This window comes from Bos grunniens, chromosome 11, assembly GCF_055505025.1.
Source record: "Bos grunniens cultivar Pamir isolate PY7600 chromosome 11, Bosgru_T2T1.0, whole genome shotgun sequence".
NCBI classification, from domain to species: domain Eukaryota; kingdom Metazoa; phylum Chordata; class Mammalia; order Artiodactyla; family Bovidae; genus Bos; species Bos grunniens.
In genome coordinates, this window is record NC_141175.1 from 37,452,104 (window position 1) to 37,477,653 (window position 25,550).

At 45.1% G+C, this 25,550-nt stretch overlaps 1 protein-coding gene across 1 annotated transcript in view; it reads right to left on the bottom strand.

The window, feature by feature from the left end:
• ALK (ALK receptor tyrosine kinase) overlaps positions 1–25,550 on the bottom strand; it is a 747,102-nt gene that overhangs the window by 318,955 nt on the left and 402,597 nt on the right. The window contains exon 4 of the mRNA XM_086323612.1: positions 16,407–16,608. Coding sequence (XP_086179738.1) covers positions 16,407–16,608 — 202 coding nt within the window. The remainder of the gene's footprint in view (positions 1–16,406; positions 16,609–25,550) is intronic.

The following is a 25,550-nucleotide window of genomic DNA, read 5'->3' on the forward strand; positions in this document are numbered from 1 at the left end:
TGAGCTCTTAAAAGATCTCACCTAGTTCAAGCCTTCCCTAGAGGGATGGAGAGTAAGACAGGGCTAGTGGTGGGTTACAGGGTTCCCCAGTTCCTTTTTGTGAAGTCCAGCCACAGAGAATGAGTCAGAATAGTCAGGAGGCTGTCCTTCTGGCACTAACCCCAGACCCGTTTTAAATAACGCATCTAAATGTTAATGCACACTTAAGACAACAGTGCAGCTCATACTCTTTCCAAATTGATTCATTTTGCAGTGAGCCTGATGCAATTTACTCAGTATAAAAATGTCTCTGGCAATTAGGGGAACAAAGGGGCAAAGCTGGCAGACCACAAGGATGACAAACAAAGCAAGATGACATGAAAGCTGGGGCTGGAATTAAATTTCTTTTTGAATCAGACATTTTTGGGAATGTCAATAGTAAACAAAAGCATTCTTTTTAAGAGAAACATGAGGATTCTCCATTGGCAAAAACCAATGCAAATAGTCTGAGACGTGATTTTGATGGACTGCTCCGGAGCCTCCCTGGTTCCTAATGGTGTCAACTTCAGTGTGTCTGGGCTTCAAACAGCAGATGCAGAGAGTGGAAGAGAGAGCCAAGTGTCCCCTACAGTGGCAGGTGGGGTTTTCCAGATCACTGAAGAATAGGTCCCTGACCCCTTCACTGGTCACATTGGAAGAATGTGGCTCTGAAAAATATGCTACAGAAGAAAGTAAAATTGTTTAGCCTGGGGAGAAAAAAGTTAAAAAGAGACATGAAAACTATCCTCAAATGAAAAGTTGCTATGTAAGGAGAAATTAGGCTTGTTCTGTTCAATTTTAGAGGAGAAAAAGAGGACTGGCAAGACAATGGTGAAACAGGAGATGGGACTAAGAGATATTGTCTACTCAAATGACCCTAGGTGCGTTGTATACATTATCATAGTACTACTTCATAGGGAAATCATGGTATTAAATGTAATTGTATGCCTTGCTGCTAAGACCATGGTGCGCACTCAGTATATATTAGCTATCATTGTTACAAGCAATAATCCTCAAAGATCCCACAAGGTAGGTATTACTATTCTCATTTTATGGATGAGACACCAGATGTTTGAAGAAATTAAATAATTTTTTAGAGACATTCAGTAACTTTACAAGGTTACAAATCCAGTGAATGGGCCCTTAATAAGTTGTTCCTAGCAGCTCTAGCTGCCCCACGGTGGGGTGGTCTGCTGGGCTGTGATGAGTGTTCTACTGCTTGGAGCAAGGTACGGTGAAGTAGAGGAGCTTAGGAAGAGGCTCTTGCGTTGGTTTGGACTAGTAAAGGGGTTGAGTTGAATAATTTTAAGGTTCTTTAATGCTTGATAATTCTATGACTGAAATATTTTCCAAGCTCTGCTGGCTGGCTAGACCATGCCTTTAACTTATCTTAGCATAAATGGCTCAGTGGGAATGTGAACTTGGAGAGGCAGCCAGAGAAGAAGGCCAAGGACCCAAGGACCATGCATGCATAGGGAAATCCAGAGTTTTTATTCCTATCTGAATTCTGACTTTGTAAACCACCAAATTTCCTGGGTCACATTCCATACACAATGAATCTGCTATCACTGGCTCCCCAAACTTCAGAGGCCAGTGAGACAACTTAGACAAAGTAGCAGAAGGTTAATCAAGAAAGATAACAGCCAAGTGGGGATTTTTAGAAACGGAAGTCATCTAGGTCTATTGCGAGGATGACCCCAAAGAGCATCAAGATACTCCCTAGGGAAAGTGACCAGGGTGGAAAACTCCAGACAGAGAAGTCTCTCTGAGGCCTGCAGGTAGATATCCGATAGAATAATAAGCAAAATTTCATGCAGTCAGGGAGGAATGGTAGTCCTGGGAGAGAAAAACAAGATAAATGGAGGGAATATTCAAGGAACGCTGAAGAGAATGCAACTGGAATTCACCCTGGCTTATGTGAAAAGATAAAAAACTCAACAGGAGCCAGTGTGCTTAAGTGGGGATGTAAAGACTAGTAGTAAACTAAGGAAAGGGAGAAACCAGGAGGAAAGTACCAAGTAGAAGTCTCTTGTGGAAGATGAGGAAACATATAGAAAGAATATGTAGGAAATTACTTAGAAAATTGGAGAGGATAAAAGGATCACAGAGCGGGTAATCAGAAAACATCAGAACCACCTATTTCCAAGGCTGATATATGTCAGCCTTTGCTTAGCAGTGTGGGATGGTTAGGGCTACAGAGGAAGATGACTCAGGCTGAGGACAGTCAATATATCTGAGGTGGGTAGAAGGAAGTAAGCTGTTGTATAAGACAGAGGTAGAATTTTGGTCAAGAGCTTTCTAGATGTGTTCCCCACCCCCTCCCCCCCAAAAAAACCCACCATATTTCAAGTTCTTGAAGAGTTCCTGGCCCGATTCATTTGAGAATTTGTTCCTATAGTTAGCACTTTCTTTTTCTTTCTTTCTTTGCCATGTGGAGTGTGTGTGGAGGTGGACAAGAGGGCTTGAAACAACTTGCTTTACTCAGCAGGGTAACTGAACAGTTTGATATAAATGAAGTATGGGTCCAAAGGAATGGGGTGATCTAGGCCTAAGAGGGGTGCAGCCCAGTTGGGTTGGTGCCATGCTAAGGAGCTCAGACTTGATCTTGGGTTGGACATGGTTTCATTGAAGGGTTTGAAGTAGAAGATTAACAGCCTGCAATTTTCATCTGTCCGTTCTCTCCTCAAAGTCTTCATGTGCTTCATTTGGGACTTCCTAATACCCAGGAAGAGTCACTGAGCTTATCATCCTCAGAGGCTTCACGCAGCATTCCACAGAATTAACGGAACAACACAGAATAACAATTTGGCTCTGGCCTCTCCCTCACACTCCTTCAGAGAGACTGAAAATCTGAGTCACAGAGCTGAGCCAAAGATGAACAGCACAGCACACAGCTGTCTCTCCTCGGAGGCCCACTGCTCAGCAGTCATGTGAGCAAAGCTGCCCTGTGGGGTGGAGGAAGGCTCCGGACCCTCAGGTAACCTGGCGCCCTGGAGGGAACAGTCTCAAGGACCTTCCAAGCCACTGGGGATGCTAGTTCTCACGCCTGGGCTCGGTCTGCTCTGCTGCAAGCTGTGGCTTTCCTTCCATGGCCTCCCTTTTCTTGCCACCACAAGACTTATAGGGAAAGCTATCAGTAATTTGAAAGTGGTGAGAACTCTCCTCTTGGAGTTCAGTGATGTAAGAATCTCTCAGGAATAGACATTGCACCAAATCCCTGAGCAGATTTTGTAAAGCCTTTTAAATGCCAAATCCCATGGTTGATCAGCTCTTAACTAAGGCTCTGAACCATAAGAGAATGCATTTCTGTTCTAACAGCAAGGAATTTAGTTAGACATGTGAGTGTGGAACTACAAACAAAACAGAAAGGGAAAAGGAAAACTCGGGAGCAGGCCAGGTAATGAAAAACAGGGAGCTTTATTTTGAGACCTGGAGCAAACGCAGGCTGACCTGGGAGATCATGTAGGTGGTGGTGTTTCTTTACTCATCAGCACTGGCTACCTAACCTTTTTCCATTACAATTAAAAGAACTGATGATTCCATCACCTATTTCTGCTACTTTACCACAGAAAGAGACCTGAAACCAGCAAGCAGTGAGGGGCAGGATTGGAGGAGAGCTTCACAAATCAGCAGTCACAGGAATCTAAGACCACATTCTTTAGTTAGACTTACTATGACCTTCTGCAGGGCCAGACATAATGTTTTCTAGTTCCTGTTCTAGGACTGTCTGCTCTCCAAAATGTGCTTCTTCTGTGGGCTGAGGCCTTAGAACTTTGCCCTTGATTTTGGATGGGAAGGATTACATATATACCGTAGAAAATATGTAACTGGGCATATCAAAGGTTAATCATCACATATATATAATAATGTATTCTCAGTTATTGGTGTTGGGGAAGCTCACTGCACAGTGTTTGGGAGTATCACCTGTGGAGCTGGACGACTTGGGTTTGAATATGAGATGTGTGACTCTGGCCAAGTTACTTAACCACACTGAGCTTCAGCTCCCTCCACGATAAAATGAAAGTGCCTCCTCCCTCACGGAGTGGTGGTAAGTACAATGTTAGGTGAGATGACACGTGGATGGCTCTTAGAATAATGCCCGATACTGAGAGGGTAACAGGCAGGAAGGCCAGGGTTCTCCAAATGGAGGAAATAGCCTGCAAGTGTCAGACATTTTTATCTCTCTTAAGCGGCAGGAGGAAACAAACTAGCAATATTTTTTTCCTTCTCTATACAAATTTAAAGAGAGGTTTCTCTTAAAATATTGTGTTGCCATAATGACACCCGGTTTCGCCTGAAGTTAGCTATTCTTGAGTCTAGAGATAACCAATGCCTTTTTCTTATGGAAATGTTTGTCTTAAGCTATGCTAATGTACTATGCCTTTACCCCAAACTCTGTCTCCAAGTCGGTTCCGCCTCTTGGCCCAGAACCTACTTGACAAACCAGTATGGATGTTGTTCCCCTAATCTATGTAAATGAAACTATTTGTATGGTGGTCTGCCCTTCTTCAAGATTCAAGTTAATCATTTTATGGCCCAGGATAAACCATTTATCCCAAAATGCATCTTATGGGTGAGGGGCCTGGTGCCATTCTGAATTTTAAGATATTCCTTTCTTTCATTAACAGACTGCTAGTGACTATATAACATCCAGCTAAAGACTAGCAGTGGGGTACTCTTTCTGCCCCCTTCTGATGCCTATGTCAGAAGCTTTCTCTATCTCCTTTATACTTTAATAAAACTTTATTACACAAAAGCTCTGAGCGATCAAGCCTCGTCTCTGGCCCCGGATTGAATTCTTCTCCTCCGGGGGCCAAGAATCCTGGTGTATTCGCGTGATTCAACAACAACCTTTCAATACCACACAGGAAGCACGAAGTAACTATTCCTCTCTCTCCTGGTTATGGCCTGCGTGTGCTCCCTGCCCCCATCCCCAAATTCCTATGTTGAAATCTACCCCCCAGAGTGGTAGTATGAGGAGATGGGGCTTTTGGGTAGTGATCGGGTCATGAGGGTGAAGGCCCTATGAATGGGATTAGTGAGTGCTCTTATCAAGAGGTTCCAGAGAGCTCCCTTGCCCCTTCGGCCATGTGAAGACAGAGAGAAGGCACCAACTATGAACGAGGAAGGGAGACCTCTTCCTGCTGACACCCTGATCTTGGACTTCCAGACTCCAGTGAAAGTGAAAGTCACTCAGTCGTGTCCGACTCTTTGCAATCCCATGGACTATAACAGTTTATGGAATTCTCTGGGCCAGAATATTGGAGTGAGTAAGCCTTTCCCTCCTCCAGGGGATCTTCCCAAGCCAGGGATCGAACCCAGGGCTCCCACATTGCAGGCGGATTCTTTACTAGCTGAGCCACAAGGGAAGCCCCCAGACTTCAGAACTGTACAAAATAAACTTCTGTTGTTTATAAACTGCCCAGTCAGTGGTATTTTGTTACACTGGCTCAAACAAGGACTAAAATTTTCCATTTCATCATCATTATTACTATTATACAAATTAAGAGGAATGCTGGAAGAGAGGTGAGCCCCTACTCAGGCTGCCAGGGTGCTTGCTCATCCCTGCCCCGTACCAGCAGCCTCACTCATGCTCTGTCCTCTGTGTGTTGGCACTCAGGAAGAAGCCAGCTGTGAAAGGGCACCAGATCCCTGTCGACCAGTGGAGAGACAGGGCTGCAGCTGGACTGCCACAGGGCCACAGGGCCAATGCCACTCTGGGGACCCTAAAGGGCTTCTCAGAGGAGGAGACACTAAACTGGCTGCGGAAGAATGAGTAAGGACCTCTGGTGGAGAACAGGGTGGAGGGCAATCCGTGAGGAACAACCTGCCCGAGCTATTATTCTTCTTGCAAAGAGAAAGGAGAGGAAGGAGGATGACAAGAGAGGTCTGAAATTGGAGCCAACAGCAGCCAAAATCATAAGGCTGGCCCAGAGAAGACAAGTGAGCTGGCCCTGATGGGAGAAGGGGAGTGGTCAGGTGCACACCGACAGGAAGGCATTCCACACAAAGCAGGCATGTGTGCTGAGGCCTGGTGACGTGCTGGGGCCACAGGATCACTTGGCCACCCCGCACCACCCCACCTCCCACCCCAGGTCTCTGTCTCTCGGAGCTCCTGACTTCCATGTGTGTGTCCCACTGGCTTGTGTGGAAGCAGAACCCAACCCCTCCCCACCGAGGCAGTCTCCAAACACAGAAGTCTCTGGACCCCACCCCCACCCCACCTCTTGTGGCAAACATCCTGTTGCTGCTGCTGCTGCTGCTGCTAAGTCACTTCAGTCGTGTCCGACTCTGTGTGACCCCATAGACGGCAGCCCACCAGGCTCCTCCGTCCCTGGGATTCTCCAGGCAAGAACACTGGAGTGGGTTGCCATTTCCTTCTCCAATGCATGAAAATGAAAAGTGAAAGTGAAGTCACTCAGTTGTGTCCGACTCTTTATCCTGTTTCAAGTGCTCAAAAGATTTCGCCCTGGGTCCAGGCACTTCTCACTTTCTCTTTCCCTCTGGTATGATCTAAAGACAGTCCACATGTGCAACTATTTTCCGCCCCAGCACAAGTGGATTTCAGGGGACAAGCTCTTCACCAGCACCCCTGTGGCACCAGTGCACACACCCATCACAGCATCAGATCTGTCCCTTGTCGTCCAACACCAAACCTCACTCTGAGGCCTTGAAGGCAGGAAGAGCCACCAGAGTCCAACCAGTGCCTGGGATAGAGTAAGACTTGTAAACATTTGCTGCCACAGTGCATGATGGAAGGAATGTGTCAATTCTCTGACACCACTGGTGTATCACCTAATTCCTCCATCTATTTTTAATATCTCCCTCCCCACTGGGAAGTGCTAAGTACTTGGTAAACACTCCTGAGATGAGAAGTGATTGTTTTTATGCATTTTGATTTCTCTTTGTATACAACATATATTTATCATTATGGGATTTGCCAGGATGCCATTCTGACAAGCCGAGGGGTTTATAGGTATTCACAATTCTCTTATCTACCTAGTGTTCAATCCATCAAATATCCAGGGCAGAGTGGAAAAACGAAAGCAACCAGCTCAAAAGAGCCCCACTACAAGCCTTGGGCTGTCAAATCTCGAAGGTCAAAGCTGGCAGAAGCCGATGGTCTTTTCATTTATTTTTCTTGACGCTCATCAATGAAGGCAATCGTGAGTAAAAGTTGTACCTGCCAGGAAAGGAATTGTCCTTTGTACTTGGTGGCAACCTTCACAGTTGAGGTGCATTCTGACAGCTGCTTCCCGAACCCCAGGGAGAATCACACATCTATCCCTGGGCGTGGGCAGAGGGTGGGGAGAAGCACTTTTTATCTTTTCACTGATTGGAGACTCTTCTTTGATCTTGGCCTGGACTTTTAACTTTTAGAGCTTAGATTTAGGAAGACTCGCATCACGGAACTACCGTAAACTGATCTGGTATCTGTTCACCTAACACAGAATATCTTCTGTGTTCTAGATGCTGTGCCAGGCACTGCAAGGAAAAGATGTGCAAACCAAGGATCTAGCTTCAGGGTGTGTAGCCTAGAGCCAGATGACCAAATATCAGGTGAGATTTTCCTGACTGATTTCCTCAGAGCCAGGTGTGATACAAGGGTTCAACTGCAAGGCTTCCTTGGGGGAAATAACATGAGATAAAAAAATGAGGCAGAAGATCTGTGTTCCCCACTGTGTGTTACCCACGACTATGGGCAAATCAGTGAACGTCTTTGAGATTCAGTTTACTTATCTGTAAAATGAGGGTAACAACATATAAGGCACAGATTGTAGTGAAGATGAAATGAGTGGGTGGATGTTGATGTACTTTGTACCCTCAACATGCACAGGGCAGATACTTACTGCGAATACTGACAACATAGTGTCTACCTCCTAAGAACCCAGAGGAGTGCCGTGGTCCTGCTGTAAATCTGAAGATGAGATGAGAGTCAACATATGACATTCTGAAGATCAAGAGGCATGGTGGATAGTGTGTGGATAGAGGGTGGATGGACGCATGAAAGGATGCATGGGATGGAGACCCCCTCTGACTCTAAAAGGTCAGGCTTTCTCCAGTCCACGGTGTATTCTTCTCAGTCTCCATGGCCTTGAACACCACAGTCCTTTTGGAGAAAGAATAACACATGTGTCCTGAGAAGACCCACCAGAGGAGACCAGACCCATCCATGACCTGGGATACATAGTTTTCCCAGCTTGGGGGTGCACAGCAGGCAGGATCAGGCCAGGCTTAGACAGCCTTGTCACTAGCATTTCTCCCCATAAGGGGGAGAAAAATGACTGTCCACCCTGCACAGAAGTCCATCTCACCTCTCCAAGCTTTCTTTTTTTAATTTTTTTCTTAGCATTTAGTAAATAGTTATAGAAAGCCACCTGTTTATGTGATGACACAAGTCAAGCTGAGACGTTAGCTGTCATTACTAATTCTTGATGCACATCAGAATCCCAGTGGCACTCTTTAAAAATACTTATGCTCATGCCCCTTCCCAAGACTAAAATCAGAATCAATTGGAATGGCCTTTAGCCATATGGATTTTGTAAACTGTGTACTTATGATTTGTACCCCCAAATCTTGAGCCCTACCATTTCAATGGCTTAAGGTCCATATGCTAGAGAAGACTAGCATTTTAGTTGTTGCTTCAATATTACTACTCAAAGGGGTGAGAAATATGATAAATCCAGGCATAGTTAGTGGGACTGGTACTTTGGGGTACCACCTAGGTCATACCGAGGGGTATGAAATTGATAACCTTGGCCCATCTCACAACCACTCTCCCCAAATGCTGAGCAGTCTGGAGGAAGGCTGGCCCACCTTTATAGGAGCAATTGGTAGGGGATGAGGGGAACACCCACTCCACATTATTTAATTTAACTTCACAACCACCCTATGAGGTGGTTCAGTTACTACCATCACACAGAAAGGAAAGCTGAGGCTCCAGAGACTAGCCTAAGAGCACATTGAGTGTGTGTGCTGGGGGAGGGGGTGCCTCCCTGCGCTCCTAGGACTGGAGTCTCACAACTGCCTCTGCTCGAGAGTTCCCAGCTGCATGACTGTTCCCATGACACCGTGACAGGGCTGAGTGTGAGTTTTAAGGCTTTTAAAAATTATCTTTAAAGCCTTTGAATGGCTCTCTCTTTTTAGTGTAAATCACCTGGACATTAAAGCCCTTATTGTATATTTATTAGTGTGTTATTCAGACCAAGGGGGAAAAGAGAGAAGCTGACACTACGAATGACTTTGAAAGCGAGAAGAAGCGGGGCCTGAAATTAAATCACTGTGACAGTGCCACTCGAGGGCATCAATTTCAATAAATGATCACCTTTTGTTCACTCCTGGTCCCGTTTGTCATGCGGGCAGGATGCGAGGAGAACTTTGCCCGGGACGCTGAGTACCACAGGCCTCTAATTTCCTCACGCTGGCCAGGCCTGCCACAGTGCCCTGAACCAACTGAAGGTACGCCCAGCAAGGCTGGGCAGAGGCCGTCGGGCATCCTTTCAGAGGCAAATGCCCTGTGTCATCTTTCCACACTGCGCTCCCCCGCTCCTGCCCCTCGCTCAGCCTCCTGAGACCATCCAGTCTATTTATAGGGAAATCCAGGTTTCTGTACAAAAGTGGTGAAAGGTCTCTGTGGGTCAGTAGTAGGTAACTGTATTGTGTGCCAGACTAGTGGGCCCATAAAGCAGACTCTATCACTTCCTGCTCCCCTGTCCTGACTGGCAACCTGAGGCAGGGGCGCTTGCATTGCGCGATGGAGGAAGGGGAGGCAGCGGTGAAATCTCCACTTCAGGAGGGAGGAAGCTGAGGCCCGGAAGGCGGTGGTTGTTCTATTACCACACTGCAAACTAGCAGCTAGGACTGACGGCTCACCCCTGACGCCCAGCAATCAATATTGCTTTGGGTTAAATTCCTTTGGCAGGTCTCCCATTGGGACTGTTTCTGGTTTTAAAGCTGGGATCTTTAGTCAGAACCAATCGGTTTAAATAAACACGGCAGCCGTGTGGGTACCCAGCACAGACGTGAGCTCTTCTTCAACTGAGAGGGGAGTGCAGATGTTAATCTCAGGGCAATGAGGTTGAGGACTTCCTGACTGAGATTTTCTGTTTAGCTGGGAAGCAGACAAATGGAAGCACTGGAGGGTGGGGCTCTGGGGCCCAACATGGGCGTGGGCCCTGGCTCTGCCGGGAGCCTGCACTTTGACCTTTATCACATCTCATCAGGCATTGAGCCCTGGCTTCCCACATCAGGAAATCAACGAGACAGATGGAACTCAAGTCTCCTCTGAGTGCAGGGGTTAAGCTCCCACAGATAGGTGAAGTTCTGTGCTGTGGAGGATCTTATTTCTCTGCTACCCTCTGGAATGAGTCTCATTCGTGTTGTGAAAAGGCCCTGACGGCTTATCTTGGCTCAAGCCCAGGTATCACCAAATCCTTTAGGTTTAAAACATCTTTTCAAGTATTAGTAATTCAAAAGATTGGCAACTTCTATCCCCCCAGGCCCAATTCTTCCCTCCACACACTGTAGTTCTGGTCACACGTAAGAAAAGTCCCCAGATACCCAGGGCTGCAGGAGAAAGCTGCATGTGCGAGGAGGAAGGCAGACTTGTGACGGATGTCATGGAAGCAGTCTTGGAGAGTCGCTCTTACAGTCTGAGACACCACCAACCCTTGGGCTTGTGTTCTTGAGTCCAAGAAGCTGCTGATTTTACATTGCCAATTGCTGCTGGACAGACTGCTCTTTCTAAAACAGCTTTCAGTTGAAAGGCAGGGGAGCACAGGAGAAGAAGGAGCTGAGATGCCTGTGCTGGCTTTCCTGGACAGTGGTCTTAGCTCAGCCTCTTAAAATTTCTGGGCCCTAATTTAAAAACATCTGCATAAGCATCTGCTGTTGCTGTTGAACTTGTTTCTTCCTTACTGAACTGGATGCTTCTTGAAAGAAAGCCTTTGTCATCTCCGGCTGTGTATTCCCAGCACCAATGATACAGGTGGCACTCCATCCATGGTGCTTACATGAATTATAAACTGAGAAGGATCTATTAATGTATCAAGTATCTACTACAGTTGGGCACCGTGTGCGCCATCCTCCTCATGCCATTCCAGTTTGTTGTTCAGTTGCTCAGTCATGTCTGACTCTATGCAACCCCATAGACTGCGGCACGCCAGTCTCCTCTGTCCTTCACTACCTCCCAGAGTTTGCTCAAACTGACATCCATTGAGTCAGTAACACCATCCAACCACCTCATCCTCTGCTGCTCCCTTCTCTTTTTGCCTTCCATCTTTCCCAGCATAAGGGTCTTTTCCAGTGAGTTTGTTCTTCTCATCAGGTGGCCAAAATACTGGAGCATTTCACAGTATACCATGTTAAATAGGTATTATATTCATTCAATTCACAGAACTCTGTGGCCTCTAATTTCCAGTTAGGATGTCCTCTGCCTGCTAGATTCTGCAGTCAGCGGGGTTGGGCAGTTTGACAGCCCATTTCTCTGCTTCCTTGAGTCTGTGGCCTTTCTGGCTGGGAAGATGAGCAGATGAGCAGGCCAGGCATTCATTGTCGGCTGTCCCCTGGGAGACTCCGGGCAAAGCCTGACTGTCTTGGCAGACTCAGGCGTTCTCGCCCTGTGAATCATTTAGATCTCACACACTCTGCTGCTGCTGCTGCTGCTGCTGCTTTCCAGGCGACTGGGAGGGGAGCATCTGCTGGGATTCCCCAACCGCTGCCCCTGCTTCCTGTGCCTCCTCGCAGGCTGCCGCCCCGCTGGTGTTGCACTGAGTGGTCTCCCAGGGACTTGCTGGCCTCTGACTTGTCGTTCCTCTGAGTCAGGCTCTCCCGAGTCGACAGTGTTATGACAACTTCCTCCCTTGTTACTACAAATGCTGACTGTTGTTTTCCCAGCAGCGTTCCCCAACCACCGTGTTCTGTTCTGAGAGGAAGCCAGCCTTATCCGTAGTCATCACTGTCATCACCACCACGATTTCACCATGTCCCCCTCACTGCATTGATCACTGTGCTCCTGGGGTCATCTCTGACATTATAGGGAACAAGCTTCCAGCAAGGCAAACTGCCAAGGATCCCAAAATCAAAAGATTCTTGAGAGTGGCACTGACCTCATAATCAGAAAACAGATGAGTTGCAATCCTGTGTGATCCCAAATTGTAAGCAGAGTGGAGTAGATCAGGGTATTAAGTAAATGGCCTCTTACATGTGTTTCTTGATCAGAGTGTACAAAACCCTTCACATCCTTAACTGCACGGACCCCACATGACTATGTGAGAAGGGCAGCACCATCATTCCCACTTTACAAATGGTAAATCTGAGGCTTAGGTAGGGATGGAATGTGCCTGAACTCATAGAGCTCATTCATGAAATATCCTTTCACAAACCATCAAGGTTGGCTTTCCACATCTCTAGCACCTCTATGGTCCTAACAAATACAAAATACCCAATAAATGACTGTTCATTGAACTGACAATTGAATAGTGACATAGGACTTAAATTCAAGACTTTGATTCACAGAACATTATTATTATTATTTTTGCTGCACTACTGTGGTTCAATTGAGCTCTTGCAGCAATGGGTGAAAACAATCTAGAGTCAGCCTGATGAGGTTCAGATGCCCTCCACCCTGTCTAGTCAGTGACCTTGGACAAGTTATTTGGCTTCACTCAATTTCCTCATCTGTGAGATAGAAGATAGTAACACAGTACCTGTGTTGTTGAGTATTAAATAAGAAAACACATTTAAAGTGCATAGCAGTGATTGGCATAATTAGTGCATAATTAGTGTTAACAAGTTACTACTCAAGGGTGGGAATGGGCCTTATATGTCTGTGAAACCCAGGACTTGGCACAGCGGCTGGAACATACACACGCCTGCCAACACTGACACATATGTGACGGGAAGCAAGTCCTTTACCCCTCCTGGCCTCAGTTCCCAACACTTGTGAACTGACATGGTGGGACCAGGTAAATTCCAGTGTTCTTCCCCACTCTAAAATGCTCCATTTCAGAGGTCTCAATGGGACAGTTTTGTCCCCCAGGAGACATCTGGCAATGTCTGGAGACATTTTTGTTGTCATAACCTGGGGAGGTGCTACTGGCATCTAGTGGGTAGAGGCCTTGGAAGGCGGGGGCCACGCTCAGGACAGTGCCCACAAGAAGAACTGTCTGGCCCCAGATGTCAATAGTATCGAGACTGAGCAAACCCAGATCCAGCTGGACGTGAACAGCTAGAGTTCTCTGAATTGATGGAAAGGGCCTGTGGCCTGCAGCTTGCCAGGGTGCCCAGGGAAGCACCCTCAGGCCTGGCTCAGGTGTCTTTAATTTAAACCAGAATCACTCTTATCATCAAACTCCAAAATGACTCTGCCACGGCTAGGAGAGAACATTGTGGCACAAGACTCATGGAGCCTGGCCTGAGGCAAAGCCCCTAGGATGCAGGGGCAGCCCTACCAAAGCCAGGGTCAGTGGGCTTGCCCATCACCCCTGCAGCATTTCCCTTGCCTCAGCTCCCTCCCTCCAGGGGACAGATGACTGCCAGTGATCAAGGAGTCATGCTGGGAAGAAATGCTTTGGCCTGCGAAATGGACACAGAAATGGCAGCCTCAGGGAAAGGTCACAGCCTCCTGCATTGTGCAGTATTGGTCTCTGTGTTCTCACCACATATGGAGGGAAGGTCACCATTACATGCCCCCCGGATCTTCAAAGAAGCTGCTGCTGCTGCTAAGTCGCTTCAGTCATGTCCGAATCTGTGAGACCCCATAGATGGCAGCCCACCAGGCTCCACCATCCCTGGGATTCTCCAGGCAAGAACACTGGAGTGGGGTGCCATTTCCTTCTCCAATGCATGAAAGTGAAAAGTCAAAGTGAAGTCCCTCCATTGTGTCCGACTCTTTGAGACCCCAAGGACTGCAGCCTACCAGGCTCCTCCATTCATGGGATTTTCCAGGCAAGAGTACTGGAGTGGGTTGCCATTGCCTTCTCTGTCAAAGAAGCTAGCTTGTCTCTTTTCGCAAAGTTCCTTCACTTCCATCTCCTCTTTCGCAAACTCATCGGTTCTCCCTGAATTCCTGCCGAGAGGCTATGGGTTTCCCAGAAAGAGGAGAAATGACCCAGAAAGACCCCAAATGAAGAAAGGGGAGAACTGAAGTCTTGTTTAGGTTACTATAAATAGGCTGCCGATCTCCTCTTTGTCTCAGTTTTCCTGTCTGTTAAATGAGCAGAGACATTATTTTGCCAACAAAGGTCTGTCTAGTCAAAGCTATGGTTTTCCCCATAGTCATGTACAGATGTGAGAGTTGGACTATAAAGAAAGCTGAGAGCCAAAGAATTGATGCTTTTCAACTGTGGTTTTGGAGAAGACTTGAGAGTCCCTTGGACGGCAAGGAGATCCAAACAGTCCATCCTAAAGGAAATCAGTCCTGAATATTCATTGGAAGGACTGATGCTGAGGCTGAAACTCCAATACTATGCCCACTTGATGCAAAGACCTGACTCATTTGAAAAGACCCTGATGCTGGGAAAGATTGAAGGCAGGAGGAGAAGAGGGTGACAGAAGATGAGATGGTTGGGTGGCATCACCGACTCAATGGACATGAGTTTGAATGAACTCCAGGAGTTGGTGATGGATAGGGAGGCCTGGCATGCTGCAGTCCATGGGGTTGCAAAGAGTCAGACATGACTGAGTGACTGAACTGAACTGAAATGGGACCTCAGATGATAGTTATGAGCACAGGAAGATAAAGAGGGGATGGCTTTTTGTAAGCCCCCACAGCGAGTCACACCAAGGAGCAGTCATCTTCCTGAGGATGCTGGACAGGGACCAGGCCCTGCTACTTAGGAAGTGCTGAAGTCCTGCGGCATTTGTCCCCTTGCAGGCATGCATGTTCTCAGCTGGCATTTCAGGGAGACCCCAAACTCCAGGTTCCCCTGTGACATCAGTGAGTCCTCTACCCGCTCCCCATTCCTCCAGCACTTTAACAGATTGATAGCCTGAAGTCCCAGCAGCACCAGGCAGCACTCTCTGGACTCTGCCAGGCTTGGTGGGGCAGGAATGGTGAGCAGAAGGCAAAATAAATAGCTCATGGGGCTGGGCAAACACATATAGGATAGCACTGCAGCCGAGGCCACCACCAGCCCCACTCATGGATGGGAGACTTTGCCATCTGGTATTCTCACAAGAAAGGGAGGCCATGATGGAGGAAGGCGTGCCCATGGCTCACCCCTAACACCTGGCATTCTTGATTTCTTGTGAACACAGCAAGAAACACTTGGTGGCCGGGCCCCTCCCAGTCAGGCCAACGAGACATTTCTGAGGCAAGAAGACGCATGCGAGTTTCGATATGAGGAGAACATCCTTTCTGAAGCCAAGATTTCATTCCTGCTGGGACAGTAGTAGCAGTTCTTTGAAACACAAATAAATACAGATGGGCCAGTAGCAGGGGGAGTAGGGTGAAGCCTTTCAAGAAATGAGTAAGAGGCTGTATAGTTTTATTGGAATGGTGGTAGGTAGGCTCTCCCCACTGACCCAGTATAGCACAGAGGTGGAGATGGGTAACATCACTGTTCAGTTGGAGTCTCTCTGAAAGATATTTTCTTAGAGGAAAGTTAAGCCCTGTAAGCTTAGCTAGAAATGTGAGGTCAACTAGCACACATGCCTCTCTCACTCTTGTTGATTATCAGAGCAGGGACCCCTCAAAGCTGGGGTCTTATGGAATGAGAAGAAAGGCAAGCGCAGAGATTCCCTTGTTCAAGTTTGCTTCCCAGAGTCACCGTTTCTAGAGGCCTGACGGATCACTGAGGAAGCAAGTGAGTATGTCCAGGAAGCTTAAGTTCAATGACAAGGGTACTGGGTATGACATCAGTGCTGTGAAGCCTTGCTGTGAAGCCTGTCTTGCTCCTCTCCTCAATCGGCACCATGCGGCAGCCCTGATCTCTTCCACCGTGGTATCCCGCACTGCTGTGGGACCGCTCAGGCAGCCACAAAGGTTTGCTCTTTCCCTTCCTGCCAAAGTTCCCCTGGTAAAAACCAGTTTCCAGCATATTAAATTACTTTCATTTTGGCCTTTTAACACTCCCCTTGGCTGTTTTCTTCTTGGCTCCATCTGGACTTTGGGAAACGAATATCTTTAATACCCACTCATTAAATGTCCACTCTGCCAGCTGGTCCTCTGGCCTCTGGAAGGACCGCCAGCCTGGGCAGCCAGAGGGCCCCACAGATCAGTGCCCGAGACACCACCCAGGGAATAATAGCAGTAATGGCTCAATCTGGACCCTACCCGTTAAAGGATGATTGTGAGTTTTAAGTAGATGTCATAGAGTCTGGAAATTTGTAGCCAAAAGCCACATCTCCATTCACATACTGGATTTGGGACACGGGGAAGGACTCACCCATGCTTTCCCGGAGTGGGTGCCAGGAGGATCTCTCTTCCAGCCTCGTTGTGGGGCAGCAGCTGAGCGACGTACCTGCCCGATGGCTGCAGGTGCCGATGCACCGAGACGGCCAGCCGGCAGTGCTCGCTGCTGCTCCTCATCCACGGGCTCAGGATCGTGTGCTTGGAGTTTGCCGAGGTGTTGAGGAGGAGGAAGGCACCTGCCAAGAGACACGGAGAGTGAGTCTGCAGTGTGTCCAGATGAGAGGACCAGCATCAGCTCTGTGGTGGGATTAGAGAGACCAACGGCATTAGAGTCAACGATGCTGGAAGTCTTCCTCCAGCCTCTCACCTTCTTCACGCAGCCAATCTCTTCCTTGCTCTCTTAGGCTGTTTCCATAAAAAGTAAAGCCTCAGGCAAAGATAGTGATCTGGGACTTATTATCAGGAAGACCGAGCTTCTCACCTCAGCTTCCCTACTGACTAGTTCTGTATCTTATCTTTGAATCTCAGGTTTCTCGTCTGTAACGCGGACAGCCTAAGAGAGTCCCTCACTGCATATATGATCCCAGAGTGGAGCCAGGGTATCAGTTCCACCTCATAAACCTCCATGTGTGGTATCTCCAAACCTCACAAACCAGGACACTCTGGGGCATCTCAGGCCACCCAATGGGTCACAGTTTAAATCTGAGCTGACCTGAGTTCTTCATATGACACTCAAGCCAACTTCAGACTAAACTGATATCTGTTGGACAATTCAGAGTTTCTGAGGAATGTTTGGGTTGGCTCCAGGCTGTCTAATAGTTATGACCAGTTCAAGATTTTCTTTGTGTGGCTTATTTTGGTCACTTATTTTGTAGCCAAGATCATGGCTACAACTCCTTTGCTTACTAGCTAAGTGATCTAGAGCAAAGCATTAACTTTTTCTTGTTTCAGTTTCCTCATGTATAAAAATGGCATGGGAAGGGTTGGCCGAACTCAATAATCTTTTTTTTTTTTTAATAATCTTTTAAGACCCATTTCAGCCCCTTAGTCTATGAATCATGTGAATCTGCAACTATTCTCCACAAAGAGAGCCCTACAAATCCATCCTGGTGCCATGTCTGTGGCAGAGTTTCCCTCTGGGGCAAGCCAACCCTAATACCAGCAGCACAGGCCAAGTGACCTACACAAAACCCGTGTTTATGGGGATTACTGTTGGCATAAAAGAATAGCATTATTTTATTGTTCCTGGTATTCCTTCTGATGCATTAATATCACTCGCCACACTTCTCCACTGAAGTTTTGGACCATTAGATGCTGCTCCTTTTGCAGTGAAAGCCTGTCTCATAAGATCCTTGATTTCTCCTGTGGGAACCAGCTAACGAGTGTTCAGCTTCTTTAACCACCCCCAGCACATAGAATTAGTCTCCTTCACAGATAACCCAATTTATCAAGTAGGCAAAGGAACCATACTTTTTGTTGATAAAGAATGATATGGAGGAAAGAAAGGGATTTCTACCCGAAGCTAAGTATTTCCAAGGACACATATTGTGTCAGGAATTTGGAGAGTTGCTATATTTTAGAAGTAGATAAATATGACTTCTAGTTACAATCAGGATGAAGTCAGCACAAGACTGTTTCTGAACTGAATCAGGGACATGGGTCAGTACTGGAAACTGAACCCTCTGTAATTAGTGGGAAGTTTTCAGCATGGTGCACGGGCCTTTAAAAAGTGCTTTCTGACCCTCAGTAAATAATCTGTATTATTATCCTATTTTACCATGGGGAGACATTCTTGTTACGGGCACAGAGGTAAAAAAAAAAAAAAAAAAGATAATTAGAATCAAAGACTCAGAAAGCACTTTAATTTGATCCAATGTAATGCCCTTGCTTTTCTAGAGAAGCAGACTGGAGATCGGAAGTGGGAAATAACTTGTATAAAGTCTCAACTTGAAAGTCCAAACCAGATTCCAGGTCTCTGAATTCCTAATCAAGGCTCTTTAAACCTTGCATCTTTCTCATTGCCCCACTGTATTCTTTATCCTAAAATGAAATGTAACCAGAGTGCCTTGTGGCCAAGTTGTATAACGCAGGAGCCAAGAGGGGTGGGACAGGAGAAAGACAGGCAGATGGGTGCTGGACCAAATCCATTTGTTCATTGGCCTCTTTACTCACTCCTTTCTGCCCTCGAATTTCATTTATTGGATGCCTACTTTGAGCAAACATCCAAGCACTGGCTCTGCCCTGGGGACACAGACATGAGTCAGACACAGTTCTGGACTTCAAGGAACTCTAGGTCCCATAGGGGTGATGAGACGTCTGCACTAACTTTAATCAAAGGTAGAGGTTATAGAGTCATAAAACACATACAGACAAAGTACTTTGGGAGGCTCCACAAAAGATATTAGGTTCAGCTGGGAAGATTCATAAAGAAGATGATCTTTGAGCTAGGTCTTTAAAGGAGAGAAAAACAAAGATATTGGCAGAAATGGCTATGCAAAATTTGAGAGGAAGAGGAGTCAAGGCAGAAATGCAGAAAATGTGTCGTGGCATTTGGATGCAGAGTGGGGCACATGAAGAGAAGGCTGAGAAATAAGGAAGGCTGGTGCATGTGGGCCAGACCACAGAGAACATTTCATTTCCAGCTGAAAGTGTTCAACTATACTTTGGACAATAGGGAGCCAGAAAAGATTTTTGAGCAGGATAGGCACCTCATCAGAGTGATGTTTCAGGAAGATTAATCTGGTATGGTGGGGGAGAGGCGGGATCAAAACTGACCCAACCTCATCCTCCACCATCCGTCCACACCAGGCAAGGACAAGACTAAATGCAGATGTGATGTGTTTAGTATGTTACATTGTAAGCAAAGGTGCTGTGTTAGGGACAACTCTGGGATCTACTGAGGCTTCCAACCATCTATTCAGAGCAAGTGAGAGCCCTGGAAGTATCTCTGGGGCACAGTCTTGTGGCAGATACTTTGGGGTGCATTCTGAGCTTAGGATGAAACCACACATGCCACATATAAGGGAGCACAGTAGTGTGTCTGGGTCTGAGACCCTACGCTGGTATTTTTCATTGGGAAAAAGTTGGATTGAAACCAGCTTTTTGAGCTACTGAGAGAAAGAAAGCAGGCAAAATAAAAGAGGTGCTTCCCTTTTTTGTCAGTGAGCACACACTGATGATCGGGTATTAAAGATATTCGTTTAACCCCTGGGAAACTCGAGCTCCCAATAGGAGCAAATCAAGCTGAAGTTGCTGGGGCTTGGGGGGCTCATCTTCTCCACTGTCCCTCCCTCCTGGATGTGAAACCACATGTAAATTCTGTCCTTGTGATTCAGTACCTCAATAATGAGACTCTTTCAAAGCTGACTGGAAGATGGATTACTTTTCCAGTTCTAATATGTGAGATGATGTTTATATGAATTTTATTTTGTGCAACTGGACTATCAATAAGGGACTGAGCTTAAAGTATTTTCACTCTCAATAAAACTCTATAGTTGAGAGCTATCTCTTCATCAGCAGCTTTCCTCTACCCCTAAAAAATAAAATAAAAGGAAAAAATACATTTCATAAGCTCCTTGGGATATTGTCAGTATAAATCTTTTAAAGTCAGTGAGAATTTATCTCTCCTCTTCCTCTTTCCCATTTCCTGTTTATTTTGCTCAGAATAGCTTGGGGCTATGGGAAGGCTCCTGGGGTCCCTTCTAATTAAGAAGGATGGCCTGGCAGCTCACAGACCTTCTCCCAGAGTGGGCCATAGTGGGTGGAGAAGCAGATCAAAGAGCCCTGCTTACCCGGTGCCACGATTGTGGTTTCCTTATTACGTTATTGTGTTGATGTGTTCAATGATTAAATATGAAATGGTTATTATTTCTACCTCTGGTCACAGGCATAGGGATGTGTCACTCTCATCTAAGCCAGCAGGGCTCAAATTATGAGACAGAAACCAAGGGGCATGAATCTTGAGATCAGACAGACTCTTTTATATTCAGGCTCTATCTCTATTTCATTCTAGGCTTTAGACAAATTATTTAACCTCTTTAAACCTTAGTTTGCTCAGATTTAATATGGCTATAGCCTACCTCCTATGGCTGTCATGGAGATTAAATTGAATTGCATATGTGAAAGTGGCTAGTACAGTGTCTGGCCCTTAGTAGATATGTGATGAATGTTGATTTCCTGCTTTGAGGGGTGTCAATCTGGAGCTCCTTTTATCTATCCCTAAACTTGGAATCAGAAGGACCAAATTTCAGCCCTGGCTCTGCTACTACCAAGGTTTCTTTGTTTGTAAAATGAAAAGGTTGGATAGAATCTCTCTGAGGACCCTTAGAGCTGCAAACTGTCAGTAATTCTATCTGCCTGCCTAGAATATTATTAATCTAAAGGAAACATGTCAAGTCTCCAAGCCCCTAAGTCCTAAAGACTTCTTCTCCTAATTTAGCTCTCTGAGGCTTCTAAACCAACAGTTTCTATCAATTGACCAAATATTCTGTGGGCTGTGATTCCCAGTTCTGCTTCCTCTCTTCTAATTTGCACGAACGCATCTCTGTGAAGGGCTCCTGACGGAGCATCATTTGTTCTGTAGATGCTTTTGTTACAAGACTGGTACCACCTCTAAATGTTTCATATTTAACACAATGCTTGCCATATGGCAAGCACTCAATGACTACAAATCAAAGTAATTTATACATAAAGCAAGGAGTCAAGTAGTTCAGAGTGGCTTGTAATAATAATAAAAAAAATAAAAACTATCCCCAATCATGCTCCTCACACCAAGTCCCAAAAATACTTTTAAGGAATTCTGATGTCTTTGGCCAGCTGCTTTCCTGAGTCTAGATATCTGGATTTAGAGTGTTATTTGTTGGTGCAACAACTTTAGGCTCATTAACATTGATGGTACAGTAAGAAAAATGATCCTATCCCCCTTCTATTGGGTTGGTCAAAAAGTTCGTTTGAGTTTTTCCACACGATCTTAATAATTCTTTATTTCTTAAATCCCTTTTTACTTTTTTAAATTACTTTCCTTTTTAACTCTTCATGGCAAATTTATCATTTGTTCCATCAGCTTTACGCAGTATCACCTGACTCTCCTCCCAGGAAGGTGACGCCATTAGCCTTCCTGCTCTTCCAGACTTTTTCACATCCACCTCCTAAAGCAGCTGTGTTTTCCTCTATATTGTCAAGGTTGTGTAAGAATGATTAAGTCTTGTGTTTTGCTTACAGGTTGATGCTAAATGTTGAAAATTAATAACAGAGCTTTTTATATTGAAAACTATATACATATTTTCACTGCAGTGAACAAAGGTTATATTTATAAATGTCTTTATTGGTCCAGTAATGCATCCCATTCCACAGAGAATGTTTCTAATATCAAGATGAAATGAATATTCATTCTCTCTCTCTTGGTCTTAACATTGTCACCTGTCAAAATTGTGGCACATTATGATTTGCCTTATATTTGAACCAGGAGTCTCCTGTGCAGTTTGTTTTTCCAGAAATTTCTGATTGCTTTTCTCTTTTATTTATTTTCTATCTGCCTTTTGCACTATATCACTAATGCTTGTACAAATTCCTTAAAAAATCTCTCCCTTTTTCTCGAAGACCCTGACTTTATGTTTTTAATTTATACCAGTTGTTTTCTGGGCCTCCAGTACAGCTATTATTCTGGAATTTCTTTTCACTGGGTCTCCTCCATTAGTCCCACCATTCTAGGAAATTTCCTCAGGGGAAAACTTCTTTGAGAATCTTTGACTATCTCCAATATTTTTATTTTGTTTTCACACTTGGTTGATAGATTGTTTGGCTATAGTTTCCAGATTAGAAGTTTTGCTTCAGAAATTTAGAGGTCTAGCTTTAGTATTGTTGAGCATCTGTGTGACTGAGGTGAAATCTGACGCTGGTTTTACTGTAATTTCTTTATGGTCAATCTGTTTGTTTTTCCTTTGGAAGCCTTCAGGACCTTTCTTTAACACTGATGTGCTTGAATTTTGGTACAACGGATCTAGGAATGGATCTCTATAAAAATTCTGCTGTGACATTTGGTGGGCTCTTTCAATCTGAAAATACATTTCTTTCTTTCATTTCTGGTAAATCTGTTTCATTATTTCTCTGATATTTTCATTGCCCTCTTCTCAGTCTTAAATCTTTCTCAAGACATTTATCTCTCAAGTTAACTTTTTAGCTACTTTATCTTTGTTTTCTCTGGGGTCAGTTTTTTAATGTTGATATTTCTTTTTCATTCTGCTGGGCTATCACATGTAGGGTGGTCCTGGCTCAGCCCCTCATATAGAAACAGGAGAAGCTAGGAGCACTTCTAGAAACTTCTTTACCCATAGTTAGTGCTTGCCCTTCATGTCAGCATTGGCTTGATGGACTGTGGGGAGCAGGCCACCCTGCAGCACCTGCTCCCCAACTCCAGCATCGTGGACTCATCTTCATTCTCTACATGAGCAATGAACACTCCCAAGAGTAGCCCTGGTTTTCTAGGTCCACTTGAATTTTTAGAGAAAAGTCTTTGTTTCTCTCCCTTGGGGTTAGGTATCTTACTAATTTTTCACCTGGTAAAATGGGGTTGAAAGGAAGTGACCATATGAGTTAACACACCCAGAGAAATCACATTCTTCCTCCTGACTCTCATCCTTCCTTCCAGAGAATCACTTATCAGTACCCATTGTGGTGCTTCCCAGCAAAGGAAGACCCCCTCCTCTGCTCCTCTGCTCATCTTATTTCCTCTGTCAGCAGCTTCCATCTCCTCTTTGTGCTCTAGAAGTCACTCATAGATCCCCTCCTGTTCTGTTTGCCATTCAAGGTTTATTCCTCCTTTGAATCCTTTATTATCACTTTAGTGGGATTATAGGAGAGAAGAAGACAAAAGTGTGCTCAGTCCACCATCCTGAACCAGAAGTCTCTTAATCATATGCTTTGCGTGAGAACATGAATAAACAAATGTATGAATGGACAGATTTCTATCTCAATAAACCACCTGATTCTGTCACCACTGGTTAATTGTCTATATTGAAATTAAACTATTAAATCATTATTTCAAGCTATTACTTGATCACGATACCATTTGTATTAGGTGGGGCCTAAGGAATAGCAGAAGTTTATTGGCTGGAATGTGGACAGAAGAAGTGCAACACGGTACAAGGTGTAGCATAGGGAATGATGCCGTGCCATCCCCCAGAGTATGTTCCACAGCACACCAGCCCCACAAGGTGTTAATAGGTATTATGGGAAAGCTCGGGGGTCAAGGAAGGTTGAGGATTATCGGGTTAAACAAAAGTAAACAAGCTCTTTCCTTGTGGGACTTCCTAGAAACTTAATATGCCAATAAGAGTTTTGACTCTTCAAGACTGAAACATAAAACAAAGATTTCCAAAACTCCTTTGGGCACAGAATCTTTTGCTATGGTGTATAATGCACCATGGAATATGCTTTGAAAACCCTACTCTATTCTATTTGTGCTCTAGAGACCATGTGCAGAAAGTGAGAAAGGAAAAAAATCCATTGTGATAAGAATTAAAGTAGTATAAAAGTGAATAACATATCTCTACCATCTCTTAAACTGTAAAGCTCTGTTTGTATGACTTTCAAACTGTCCTCCCATCAACACCTAAGATTCTTGTGGCAGAATCATGCTTTTAGAAAGGCTCCTCTGGGTTACTATTTTGGTCTCTCTACCTGAGGATACTTAAAAATGCTACGTTCTATATCTGACTTTCAGAATGTCAGAGCTAGAAACAAACATGGTGGTCACATAGCTAGCCCCTTGCTCTAATGGGGAGAAAGCAAAAAAGCTGAGGACTTGCTCAAGGTCATACAGCAAATTAGTGGTGGATCTGGGACTAACAGCAAGATTTTTAGATCCTGTCCAGTGGAACACTCAGTATCTGCCTGCCCATGTCAGAGATCTATGATAGTATTTTTGGTCAAATGTTCTATGGCTTGGTCTCCAGCTGTCCCAGACATCACTTTCTTTCTTTTCACTTTCACAATTCTGAGGATCAGGTCCATCTATCTGACTGTCTCAGATCCAAGGAAATAGACTAAAGCCTGGGCAAGGGGCACAGATGACTTATCCTCTGGAAATCACTCCTAGGGGCTTAGGGTAGTCCTTCAAGTCTGGAAAGTATTTGAGGGTCTCCTCTCTTCATGTGGTCTTATGAAGTACCAAACCACATTGGGAACACTGAAAAAGTTCCTTTATTGTTTATTTTTCAAATTTGAGTTCTGCTACCCTATGTAATCTCAACTCAGGTTTTAGGTTTTAGTTCAGAGTTTTGAAATATATAGGAAGGAATAGTTAGGATTGTCCTTATCGCCATGCCTTGTCTAAAAGTGGGATAACTTAGGAATCCAGACCTAGAGTTCTTGCTAGTTATTTAGCCCAACTGTTTCACCTTGCAGGTGAGGACATTGAGGCCAGAGGGTTGAAGGGGTATGCCTGGGTTCCACAGCAGGCAGCTGAGCTGTGTTAGGCCTCAGCTCCTCCAGTTCCAGACTGGTGCACCTTTACTGTCTCATACTGCTACGATGTCAAATATTCGGTAAAAGCTCTACTACCCTCCACCACCAGGACTTAAATGTACTGCTTTACTGCACCTTTATCAGAAAGCACTTGAAGAGAAATGGAATCGGTTTTTGAGGTCTAATGACAGAAAAACCAAGTGTGTTCATTAAGGGAGGAAAGCGAGGTAGGAGTTGATTTTTCTTAACAGTATTATTAATCTTAACACTATGAGTTCGGCTGTAGCCAAAAGTGGTAGTACACTTGCCTATTTGGTGGATTGCTGTAAACTACCTCTCTGGTCCAGGTTAACTGTGGCAAAAGTTGCCTAGAAATGGTAAAATATATTTATGCTTATGTGTATACATACTTTATAGTGTGTATATGTATGTATACATATACACACACACACACACACACACGTGTGTGTGTATCCTGTATATGTGTGTATGTTCAGGTAGGCCCCATTTTAGATCTCTGATCCTGTTATAAAGAACAAATCTTTGGGCAGGGGGAGAAACATACTTTTTTTTGTTTTTGTTTTTTTAACCCATAGGCTTCATTTAAGAAAAAAAGACCAAAAATCTTTATATACTGCCTCTGTGTTCTGGGGAGTCAGCAAAAAAAGATAATAAAAGGCAAAGCAAATAAATAGAAGGAAACAAGCTGAAGTGC